At 41.0% G+C, this 13472-nt stretch overlaps 1 protein-coding gene across 1 annotated transcript; it reads right to left on the bottom strand.

The window, feature by feature from the left end:
- Positions 1–1356: 1356 nt before the first annotated feature.
- Positions 1357–12131, bottom strand: spi1b (Spi-1 proto-oncogene b). Its single transcript, XM_048262299.1, has 5 exons — positions 11754–12131; positions 10821–10911; positions 6519–6712; positions 3447–3603; positions 1357–3199 (listed from the first exon to the last, which is right to left on the bottom strand). Exons 1-5 carry the CDS (start codon positions 11793–11795, stop codon positions 2880–2882), a joined length of 804 nt encoding a protein of 267 aa, XP_048118256.1. The 5' UTR covers positions 11796–12131; the 3' UTR covers positions 1357–2879.
- Between the last annotated feature and the right edge of the window lie 1341 nt (positions 12132–13472).

The raw sequence follows: 13472 nt of genomic DNA, 5'->3' as shown, positions 1-13472 counted from the left end.
TTGTACTGAAGAAAATATGCAGTGTAATTGCTGTTGTGTGTCCCATAACTGCAGTTATGCATTTACATTATATTTATTAATTTAGAAGATGCTTTGTGAGGATACATTGCCAAGGTCACCGTATGTAACAATAAATACTACTTTACAAATACGCAAGACTACCAGAGAGTGAGGTTCGAGTACTAGTCAAAAGTGTAGTCTAAGGGGACAGTGCTAGAAGGAGGAGGTAGAAGAAAGCATGTGTATCATGTTGGGTGTGTATCATGTGTATCATGTTGGGTGTGTTGAGTTGTTAGATGTGTTAGGGGAGGACGTAGTCTCTGAGTTGGTTCTTCAAGAGCTTCTTGAAGATAGAGTTGTGGCGTCCCTCTAACACTTGTAGGCCACTACCGATGGGGAACAACAATTGAAAAGTCTGGATTACCATGTGTATCAAGGACCTGCAGGGGCTTCTCATGTGTGGAGGGAATGGATGGCAGTGCCAGATCATGACATTCCTTGGAGGAACGCTGGGGGAGTCGAGGGGAGAGAGACCACTGTCTGTGCCAAGAGTTGGTTGGCGTGTTGGGTTAGGTAGGCTCCGGCCTAATTGTACCAAATTGTGCAAAGCAGCATGACCGGGTGATTGAGACAGCATGGTCAGAGGTCAGCTGGTCATCGATTATGACACCCAAGTCTCTTGCAACCTTGGTGGGAACATGAAATAAGGAATCAGTTTTGATGTTGATGTTATAGTTTGTTTGGCTAGGAAGACCAGCAGTTGGATCTTAGAGAGGTTACACCAGTTTGCCTATAGCTTCCTTTTAGCTATAAGCTAGCTATAGGCAAACTGCTCTAACCCACGTCCAGTGTATTATGCCAAACAAGGCCTATCCTTTTGTCTAGCTTTGGGGTAAACAGAAAATAACCTAATTTCCCAAAAAGTTGGTGTGTTCCTTTAAAGGCGTAGTCTGCGATAGTATACAATTTGAAGCCCATAATATTTTTTGTCACATTCATCAATCATCTCCTCACAATCTGCTAGCTGCTCATTCTCGGTCTCTGTAGGCAGCCCAGACTCCAAAAACAAGTGGGGGCAGCCTGTCCTCCAAACAAAAAATTAAACTGTTTCGTGTTTTGTTCTTGGTTAAAATATAATGTACATTGTTTTTGACAAAAGCCTCTTAATTTAAATATAAACATAAACAAACAAATGTGACTTCTTGCAAAATTGCTGTCTGCACCTTTAACACAGAAGTAGATTCTTTACAGCAATCAGTACAGCTGATACATATCAAGTATACTGTACTATTCCCCACATCATCAATCTTGAACCTGTGTGTGCGTGTGCAGATGTTGCAATTCAATTCAGTTCAGTACTGTTTATTTTTTATTGATTTATATACTTACATTAACAATTACAGTTGATACACTTTACAGAGCCCAAAGCTTAAATGCTCTGGAGCAGGCACAAGAGAACAGAAAAAGGTAATCTTAGACAATCTATTATGATTATGCTACATGTTTGTGTGTCCCCCAGTAATATACATTTGTAGCAACTTCATTTCTTCCACCAGAGCTCCAGTATAACGCTGAAGTTTAGGCAACTTGTAAAGATTCCACCAAGTGCTCTGGTGTTGGAGTGATCAAGCCAAGCTTGTTGTGGTCAAACTTTGTTTGCCGTGCAGCATGAGGCTGTGTCATTGGTTTTCACTTCTGCTTTTAACTGATGTTTTTTTAAATATTTTTTTTCCATTGTACTCTGCATTGTCACAAAACTATAACCACCAACGCGAAAGTATTGGGTGCTCACCAGAAGCGTAAAAAAAAAAATCATCTTGCTACGGTAATCATTCATCTGGATTTTGCCCAGACTGTCCAGCTTCCGAGCCCTGTCCAGACCTAGGTAGAGTCTCCACCTTTTTGGACATTTGTCTGTCTTTTTGACAAATCCCCAACCAATGCACACAGTAACAATAGACATCGGAAGTTTGCCTACAGAAAAGCCCCAAAGCTGCAATCTTTGCCCATATGAGGGGATCCGGGTACCATCTTCGCCCATATAAGGAGGTCCGAGTGTCTTTATATGGGAAAAGATGGCAACTTTGGGGCCTTTTTGTAGGCGAACTTCAGAGGTCTATGCTTGTAAGTAGCAGTGACACAAGTGCTCCACAGCAAACAATGCTCATAAGTACATGTAACAATGATACAATTACCCCACTGCAAACAAGGCTTATGAGGATCATGTTCTCTGTGGTCTCACAGAGGCTACACTGTCTTCGCATTCCGAATGCATTGGTGAACCAAGACCACTGGTCTACTGGGTTGCAGACGAGCACACAAGCAGTTGAGGATACCACAGACACACATAGTTGTTCTCCATAGTGTCTCCTTTCAAGGGGGGACATGCTCAGTGTGAAATGACAGATTGGCAATGACATATTGCTACAAAATAGCTATAAACTACATGAAAATGAAAACATCTTACATTAAGTATCACACTGTTTGATGTTGTTAATGATGTGTAAAAAAGTAATGTTGACATTTTTACTGTCAGCACAGACATATAAGCAAAACTGTTGGTAATTTTGGCCCATTTTTACTCACTTTTAGACACAAGTGTCCTCCTTTTCATAGTCAACCTAGTCATCTTAGAGATGACAGACTGGATTAACAGAGTATATGACCTTGTTCACTGATGCTAACATAGAGCACACACATAACGTCTAGGTTCTTATGCTGTGAACAGAATCCTATGACATCATTATGTATGTAGAATGCTAGCTGAATGAAGGATGAGCATTTAGCAATGTAGCCTGAATAGTGAATCTGGTGCTCAGTAATGTCTATCACACTTCCTCTCATTATCTCTCTTTGTCTCTCTCACTCTCTCTCTCACTCTACAAGTACATCTTCCTTTCAATTCCGAGGTGGCCCTTCCCCAGCACTTCTCCACTAAACTGGTATGTCAGCTTCTTCTTGATCTTTTTGACCTCGCCCGTCTTGCCATAGTTGCGCAGTGCCCTTGCCATCTTCTGGTAGGTCATCTTCTTGCGGTTGCCCTTCTGAATGCCCCAGCGGTTCGCTAGCGCCTCCTTGTGTTTGGAGGAGAACTGGAATGTGCCCTTGTCCCGATCCACCCACCAGATGCTCTCCTTCATGTCCCCGTTTCGCAAGAGGTCTAGGAGAAACTGATATAGACGGATCTTCTTCTTGTTGCCTGGCACACAGAATAAAAATTTTGCACAATTACTATGGGATCCGATCACATATTTGGTGTAATTCTAGTCTACTTTGGCCTATTTTAGGGCCACATATTGGGCAAAATTGACTTTTTCATTATTAAGGTAATTGATTTTTCCTAGATCCTGAGAACCATAAACATTTTGTTTATTTGATAGATTTTCCCACTGTGTGTGTGTGTGTGTGTGTGTCTGTCTGTCTGTCTGTCTGTTTGTCTGTCTCACCTGGCTCTCCACCAGTAGTGGAGCTGATGTGCTCTCTCAGGCCCTCCTCATCAGACACTTCCAGTGGAGGACTGCGGCTTCCGGGGTCATCGTCGTCGGAGATGCGCTGGATTGGCGATGTCTGGGGATAGCAGAGTTGAGGTCGGAAATACTGCACCTGAGGGGAGGGGAAGGCGACAGAGCTGTAAATGCTGGTTTGGTTTTTTCCAAGATGACAGGCATGTCTTTACTCCATTTAAACAAGTTAAAAATGTGGACAGTCTTTTTCCGAGAGAGGTGGTGATGCACAGCAACACTGTTTAAAAAAAGAGTATTAGTACTCTGTTTGTCTTTAACACCAGTCCATATTTCATGAAAGGTACAGCAGCCTATTAATGGACCTCTAGCATTGAATGTTTTCATATTGAAGAGCTTCTTGAAGATAGAGTTGTGGCGTCCCTCTAACACTTATAGGCCACTACCGATGGGGAACAACAATTGAAAAGTCTGGATTATCATGTGTATCAAGGACCTGCAGGGGCTTCTCATGTGTGGAGGGAATGGATGGCAGTGCCAGATCATGACAATTTATTGTTATTGTTGAAACTGTTGCATGTTAAAATGTCTTCCAAAAATATATTCAACTCCAGACGACACAGCTAACCAAGGCTGATAACGAAAAATCAAAAGGGGAACTTAATAGGCAGGCGTGAATAAACTATGGCCGAGCAGAGCACCATTTCTGTTAAAATTACAGAGCACTCTCCCGCCCAACCACAGTTTCTGGGGCATAACACTATGGTTGTGACTTTATTTAACTCTTTTTTTATTTATTTTTTTTTGGAAGAAAAACGGCTGGAGAGCAAAGATATCCTCTTATGTCTTGAACCACAGGGCTATTTGAAAATGCAGAACAGAAAGAAAGACTAAGAAAGCACTTTATCAGCAACTGTGGGAAGATTAAACCGGTCCCTATCGACAAGGACAAACTTTATCAGCTTATAAGGTGTGATTATATCATAAATATTTATTTTAGTTTCAGATAGGTGGAAATTCTAAAGAATACATTTTAGAGGTGGTCTACAACTGATAAGGGTTTGAGGACAGGACATGCGTGGTACTTCTATGACAACTAAATTGCATCTGTGTCACCAACCGGGCTAAACCACCATGCAAGCTGCCAATTATGTTTTGATACATGTTCAGAGGAATATTTGACGTATTGATCTTTATTCTAGTCGTGACATTGACCCGGAAATCAAGTTTTATATGAATTATTAGACGGTTTAATCAAAAAACTCCTTTTCAATGTGTACCGGTAAATAGAAATAGCCCATCAACTATGTCAGTTGAAGAACAGTTGACTCAGTCCTCAGTCAGAAACAGTAGTGTTGAAACTGCATAAAATGAGTGCTCCGTTTGACAACAGTTTGAAAATACCCCACAAGGGTCAGTGTGAAAACAGGCTAACTGACATTTACAGCATGCCCATTTATGGCAACTTGTGAATTTGCAATGTGGTTCACAAAGCCCAGTAACATAAAAAAAAACAATATAAAACAAAATATTTTTCCTTATTAGACAAAATTGTAATATCATCATGACTCAAAAACACAGTTCAGTGGTGTTTTGCATGTGTAAGTTGACTTACACATTACTTAAATTTTCTTTCAAACAAACTGAAGCCAATTTACAGAAAATCAGAAATGTAAATTAGAAAAGGGCATCAGCTTCTAACTGCTGGACACAGGGCATGTTCCAGTGAACACACTGACATGTCTGGCTGCCCCTCCTACTGTGCAAGTGTCACTGTGGTAAGAGGCCCAAGCAGCTCTGTGATCCAAAGCCTCATTAACATTGTTCAGTCCAAAAGAAGTATAGTGAAGAAGTAGATGCATTTATGCAACATTTCACTTCAATGTCTAGTGGTCCTGAAACTCAACTGGTTGAACAAGGCACGGACAAAGCCACAGTGGTGAGAACAACACAGGAAGCACACGTCATTAGAAACAAAAAATGTACTCTATAGTCAACTGTGTGAGTCTACTGTAGTCAACTGTGTGGGTTTCGTTAAATTGTGTCTTCTACATACGTAAAGTGGATTGCAAAGCCTTTTGTCTTGCAAGAAACCAAGGCACAGTCATACACATACAGTCAACACACACACACACACACTTTGTGACGCCGCCTGTGTGTGTGGCTGCAGCAGCGTGACCACAGAACAGCAGCACCCTCTGAAAATACACACACACATTGCTGCCATTTATTTTTACATTTTCTCACCACACGGGTGCTTATCAAAAAGTGATCCTAAGACCTGAGTGCACCTATCAGTAGCTGCTGCTTTACAGGTTCACAGTTGCCAAGTTGGAGGGCGATATTCTGGGGATTGAAGAAATAACACTGGCATGACTATGATTGTTCAGGAGTACAAGCTTTTCTGCATTATGATTTCAGTGCATGGAATGGATTGTGCTCTTGTCTGTGAAAATATATTTGGGTTAGTTTAGGCTATCCTAGATTTTATCCATCTATTTATGTGTGTGTGTGAAAAAGCTGTGTCTGTCTTTTATGTTGAGAGAAGCTCTGTGTGTGTGTGTGTGTGTGTGTGTGTGTGTGTGTGTGTGTGTGTGTGTGTGTGTGTGTGTGTGTGTGTGAAAAGAGGGTTGTCTATGTGTGTGAAAAGAGGGTTGTCTATCTTGTGTGGCAGTTGGTGAGTCGGCAGACTGGTATCATGGTAACAGTAGAATCCTTACAGGAAAAGGCGTTGTTGAGCAACAACCTCTCCAGACAGCCACACAAACACACACACACACGCACCGATACAAGTCTGTATTCGCACATGCACGCACTCTCTGTCACACACACACATGCGCGCACACACACATCCATGCATATGAGCATGTATATCTTGAATTTCCCCTGGGGATCAATAAAGTATCTATCTATATCGTACATCCTGTACAGACACTGCCTTAAATCCCCTCCTTTGCCTTTCCCATTAAATGACAATCATGACAAAGAATTCCTGCTGACCATGGATCGAGATCTTGGGAGACTGAAGAATATAAGGCATGTTTGCCTGGAGCTTACCTGAGGAGAGAGGGCCAGGTGGTGTGGGTGCCCCACCAGGCTGGGGTCCAGAGGATGGCTGGGCTCGGGCTCGAAGCGCGGGTGCAGACTCGGGATGTGCACGGGCTGCACACTCTGCAGTTCTGTGAAGTGAGTATCTGGAATGTTCTCAAAGTCACTGCCATGGGCGTGGTGCGGGTAGTCCCAGACGTGGTCTAGCCGAGAGAGAACGTGGAAATAAGGCCAGAGAGAATGAGAGAGAGAATGAGACATGGAGAGAGAGGAAGAGAGAGAGAAAGAGAGAGAGAGGTGAGAAGTAGAACAAGAGGGACTCGTGTTCCCCTGCCATTTGCCTGGACATCGCCCAGACTGTAAGTGACACCGGATATTCAGTAGAAGCCAGATCTGAGGCCTACCTGAGAGTGATACCGCCCAGTCTTGCAAACCGAACAGGCTGACGTCCAGTTCTGGCTGACGCCTAATTTCCACAGTCTCACATGCAGCGTCCAGTGCCATACTAGACGCACATGCCACGACTTTAGTTCCTAGGGCTATATGTCTGAGCATTTTAGTAAATGCTTGGGAGGTTTTCACTTTGTGTCTTTAAAGCCTAATATAAACAAGTGTTGTTTCCTGTGGTATTCTGTTAATGTGACAAAACACATGGTTTTCCTGTTCAGCGCATGATGAAATCGTGTGAGCAGATTGTTGCTTGCACGGCCACTGTGAGTCTCATCTCTCATCCAGGAAAGTTCTTAATTAATACTGAGAATGAGATTGTAATGAGATTCTAAATTGTAAAAATGGAGTTTATTTGTGAGAAATATTTTATGACGATGTTTGACAGAAACTATTTTGTAAGGCCTTCACGTTAGATGACATTCATTAACTTCCTCCACACTGTGACGGGGACTGCGATAGACTGCAATTGCCATGGTCCTCTCACGCTCCAAATCCAAATGTTGTCACAACGACTGCCTTATTAGTCTTATTAGTGACTGATGTGCACCTACGTATGTGTAGCATCATCTCCCGTCTGACTCAGAATCTCAGAAACGCCTTCCTCATTCCTGTTGGGTCCAGTCACCTCAAATACGTCTTTCAGAGACCAGTCCCTGTCAGTGTGATCTCAAACAGGGTCAAGGAAAGCCACACTGTTCAGAACTGAAGACTCAGTAATAAACTCAGAGTACTTACAATGTCAACACAATTACAACCTGTACTGTATTTATCTTAATATTCCCTGATTATTGAGGAACTCATTCATTTTGGGACAAAATAGAGTTTGTGTCCATTCCCATATTGAGTAAATACTCCCTAATATTCCCTTATATATACTTGTCTTATTTATTAGCTGGGGCTAAATAAATGCATACTTTTGCATCAATCTTTCACACCCAGGTGTACAATCAGTTTAGCAATGTACTCATTGGTATTTGTCATCAGGGATATGATGTCATGTGACTGCCTGATCCTTACTCTCTCTGGGCCCGGTCTTGGTGATCAGAGACAAGTGGTCAGAGGTGCAAAGCTTAAGGGCGTGTTCAGTCCACATTTTGCGTGATTTTGTGATCAGACGTCGGGTGCATTGTTCGAAGGGGTTGTTCGTTTGTTTCTTTATCAGGCATGGGTATGTTTTGGGCGTAACATCTTTTAAACCAATGAGAATGACATTCAACTTCAAACAGCGCATAGGTATTTGACAGATAGCGGAGCATTTCTGTTTGCATACGAGACATCTGTTTGTGACTAGCAGAGTATAGCCTACATGCATCTGCAATCACCTATTATTTGAACTCATAGGCAAAGTGACATTAACTTCACCGTGGACTCATAGTCAACAAAACAGTTCTACACAGTTATTTACTTTCACTATTGACTGGCAAGGGCTTACTATCGAAAACATAGCCTGAAAAAAACAATACTTACCCCAATAATGTTTGAATGACTGAATACAAATTCTAAGGATATTTATCCTGCAGGGGAGTTGTTTGGGACTGGTTGCTAAGGGCTGCTCACATCTCGTGACCGTGCATCTTCAACAGTGCTTTCACTATATACCAGGTTTTTCTTGGTCAGTGGTGTAAAATAATTTTTAGAGGGTGTAAGATAGCGATTTTCGGATCATGCGCCAGACCACACCTTTTGTCGTTAATTGCCACACCCCTGTGCGCAAGGTTAAATGAAAGTGGAGCGAATGGCGGAAAATTCCTCCCTTTATTGAGCATAAGATGCGTTGCGTGCATGGGCGGATTATGAACTTTTGGGCCCAGATGTATTAAGGGCCCCCCACTTATTGTCGTATATGTGGGAGGGGGGGGGGTTGGGGGTCCTCGCCCAGAAATGTTTTAATTTGTTTGATGTGATTTCCTGTATTCCGGTGCATTTTGTGGATGGCCAATACTAAATTCAATCAGATTCATAGCCTACATCCTGATTTGTTGATATTGAGGCAATGATTCCATGCAAAGGCTTGGGCTTCAGGGCCCCCTGACCCCTTGGGCCCCTGGGCCCGGTAGGCCCGTGCAGTAATCCATCCCTGGTTGCGTGGCACTTTATTGAGCGTAAGATGCGTTGCGTAGCTCTTTCTGCTGGGTGTAAGAGACAGGGCCCTCTATGCTCTCGCCCAGTACCTTTTCTCACCTAATTGCATGAAGAGAAGCTGTTACAAACAGTTGAAGCATGCCATGCAAGCATGCGACAAGGAAATGTGTAATGGCCTTCTCTGAGAGCTTCTCTACAGGTTGTGATCGGCTCTCATGTCTCCTCTGCTACCACCACATCTCCATGACATTAGTTTAGCAGAAACGCCATCAACTGTGTGTGCAGGAAGTATCATAAGTCCTTTTTATTTATGTAAATTGCCACGCCTAAAGTGGAACAGCATGGGATGCATGCATGAGAACAACATGGACCATGGTTATTATTTTGTGAAGTATAATGTTGTGCATATTGCACACACTCATGGAGTGATCTGACACACTAAGAAAACAAATATGTATGTAAACAAAATATATATATAAAATAATAGCTATTCTTTATGAACCTAATGAAAAACTTTTTTATCATCGTGTTCGCTCTTTGGCCTCCTTTCATTTGAATTCTAGTTTAGTTTATTAATTAGTTTAGTTAACCATTAATTTATTACTAATATTTGTATATATTATTGCTCGATGTGGTAGCCTATTAAGCATCATTGTTCTTTATCAGGCCTTTAATGAACCATTTTTTTTATTCTTATGAGGTCAATTTTTCTTGGTAAATCCTTAATCTTGGTCTGGTTACTGGTATAGTTTGGCTGAAAATAGAGTTTATAGACTCATAATACACTTAAAAATGTGCCTTATAGTGACAGAATATATATAGACAATGTAAAAGGCCATAAAGGCCATTTGATCCATGCTATATATTAATAACCTTAGAGTTGCTTATTACAAAGAATAAATTAATAAATTATTATTGGATAAAGACTTAATAAATGTGTAATTGCACTTAATATAGAACTTATTCAGCAGTAATAGAGACACATATTAGTCATGTATTAATGGCTATCATGTTTGCTAAACTAAATTGGCTAAACATAAGTCTTACTCTGCACTGGAGAGTTTCTACCAACGTTTCCTGTGTTAAAACTATCATGTGTTTGAGGAGGGTGACACACACAAACACACACACACACACACACACACACACACACACACATACACATACACACACACACACACACAGTGAAGAGCAGGGAGAAGGTGTCTGAGACCCCAGGGGACGGCCGACCGTTCTACGCCTGTAGTTCTGGGGCTTGTGTCAAAGGGGCATCTGTTTCCTGCTCTCTGTCGAACCGTTCGCTCGGTTCCACCCGCCCGCCTTCCTAACGAACGGGCGCCACGTTCACGCTACGCTGTAGGCCTATACACCTGCCTGAGTGGAAAATCGTATCTACTCTACACACACACACACACACACACACACACACACACACACACACACACACACATACACATACACATACACATACACACACTCAAAAAATGCCAACTAATTCTCGCCGGACAAAACATTTGTGGTCTTGGCCTCTCAACCCAACCAGCCATGTCTGATTGTTACAGAAGAGGGCCAGAGGACAGAAGTATAGAGAATCAAAACGAAAGGAAGGAATTTCTCCTGTCAGTTTCATTAATCACAGTAATTGTTAGGGGATATAAGCAGAAGTGGTCACCTCAACAACACTAGCTCACCGACATCAGAAAGCTGTGTGTTCCTCTTATAATATGAAAGTTAACACTTTATACACTTCATACAAGGGAAGCAAATGCACAGGCTCACCTGTTTGGCCTTCATCTATGTTGATGTATGGGTAGTACTCTATCGGCGGTCGGTAGATGTCAGGGTCATAGATCATTTCTTCAGCTGCTTGCTGGAAAAGAATAACATACCATACACATTTTGTATAAATTAAAATGAAAAATTGAACACACGTACAATACAAATACAAATATTATTGTATATTTTCTAGTTTTTAGGGAGAGACATTTTATAGGTCTCTTTTTATTAATATAGGATCTCAAAATTACTACTAATGCCCCCACTTAACTTAATTTAGTTTATTTATTTTCTGTGGTGTTATATTGAATGTATTTGCCAATTTAACTGAATTTTGAGACATATATAGTCATGTCTACATGACTCTAACAAAACCAAAAGGTTGCTCTTGATGAAATTAGTATTAAAGGAATTAGAAAATAAATTTAATGTCACAAATATAATCTCAGTTATTTATATATATATTTTTTTTTATTTCAGACATTCATTAAAAGAGACATTAGGTCATGTAAACATGTAGATTCTTTTGATTCTTTCGATTCTTTAGGTATACATTGTAACATGATATTAATAAAAGCATTGGCAAATAATAAAAGCCCATTAAACAACCAAATTATACAACAATTTTCTTTCCAAAAGGGGGTAACTTTTGTCATGTTGCAACTAACAATTGTGCAACAGTTATAACAACATAGCAATTAGCATAATGCATTCAAAGTATTATGGTAGCTGTACCTCCTGATTATGACCGTATCACCATAGTTATAGAATCAATCTAATGGCAGTGTCTAGTGCAGCACATACAATATATGTTTACAGTTCATTTAGCATCTTAACACAACATTGTAACTTAAAAGTGTTATGTCCCTCAGATGAGAAATGTTAGGGAAGCATGAAGACGAGCACATAGATCCAAAAGACACATATTGTACTTACATGTGAGGTAAGATACCCCTCCATCCTGTATGAATGTAACATGGAGGCGTCTTTCCCCAGTTTACAAGCCCTCAGCCCTCGGCTTGCTATTCTGTCTCACCGGCTTTCAAAACTTTTGTGCCATTGCACAACTTTTTCTAAATTTCCTCTCCTCAATTGAAACCAGAGATGTCTCTAACGGCCACTTCAGTCCCTGCCTAGGGCCACAAGCCTACCGTTTGGGACCCCGAAAAAAAAAGAGAGAGAGAAAAAAGAATGACACAACCTTGTCAAACACCAATCAAAGACCCTGTGGTCTTGGTGATGGCCCTAAGAAGAAGATGCTCAAACTTCTTTATTTTGTTTTCTCATGTGTCAAAGAGAGAGAGAGAAAGAGAATGGAGAGGTTCCTTGTTTTGGCTGGTGTATCAGGAGGAGACCTAGATATACCGCGTCAACAACCAATCACCTTTTGGCTTCTCATGAGGAGCACTTATCATCTGTGTAGGCTATACCACATTTTGAAATGGTCACATCCTAAAATATCCTGATGTTGTCTCAGTGTATCAGTAAACTTTATATCTATTTTAATTACTGAGACAGGTTCTCTCCTAACCATAGACACAAACTTTAAAGTAAGACCTTACTTTCTTTTAAGATTTAAATTAATTTGCATCTTTCACGCTATATGCTCCCAGTCATGCTGAGCACTTTCGGAACTGTTGGGTCAGTGTGTGGATTTATACTTAGTCCTTTAAAGAAGGAATTCATAATTTCAATTCAATTAACTCTATTATTAGAACACATACATACTATACCTTTCAAATATAAAACATTCCATGTACTACCAAAAACAGTGTGGCATTAAGTCTTTTATAACTGTATGCTCTACTGATAATGCTGTGTAATAATGTTTATTGCATTATTGCATAGCTTATTGCCTTATACTGTATGTTCATATCCTGATCAATGCAGTCAAGTGTCCATGTTTACTGAGTCTTTCTTCATGCTGACACTCTCGCTAACAGATAAGATGAGCTGTGATAGTGCTTCTTCCTTTTCGTAATCCCCCATGTGTCCTGTTGAGAGGGGGAGATAGGTCTCCTGAGATAGTGATGAAAATAACATTTATCTTTACAAACACACTCTCTCTCTCTCTCTCTCTCTTCACACACACACACACACACGCACACACACATACATTATGCCAAAGAAAGAGAATGAGGGTGAGTTGGGTGGGGGGAATAAAGCATCATTGTCATGTTGTCATTTAATTGTGTGGAAATTTAACTTGATGATAGCAACTTTATGATAGCAGCTTGATGATAGTGTCCCAGACAGTTGCATGATAATTATGCATACTTGTTGTTGTCTCTTCTGATGAAATTCAGTGGAAGAAAACATCTCCTACAGCAACCTCCTACCTCAGCACCATGTACCAGAGGCAGAGCAAGCCCACTGCACGAGAAATTCTACAAAAAAAAAGCATGAGTTGCTGTTGCTAATGCCATTATGAATGGTGACACATAAAACGAGAAAGGCTCTCAGGGAGAAGAGACGTCCACCGAGGCCAAATGCGAAAGCAAAACAGAATTTGTGGATCTGTCCCATGATTTGGCTGAAAACATGTAATGAGTTCTTCCTTGTCCCATGAACCATTTCCATCAAATGTCATGGAAATCGGACCTGCATCCATACAGACAGAGAGAGTGCACCGAAAACAAAACCGCCTCGGCAGAG

The sequence above is a fragment of the Alosa alosa genome, chromosome 14, assembly GCF_017589495.1.
Source record: "Alosa alosa isolate M-15738 ecotype Scorff River chromosome 14, AALO_Geno_1.1, whole genome shotgun sequence".
Classification (NCBI taxonomy): domain Eukaryota; kingdom Metazoa; phylum Chordata; class Actinopteri; order Clupeiformes; family Clupeidae; genus Alosa; species Alosa alosa.
This window is presented reverse-complemented; position numbering and strand designations above follow the sequence as displayed.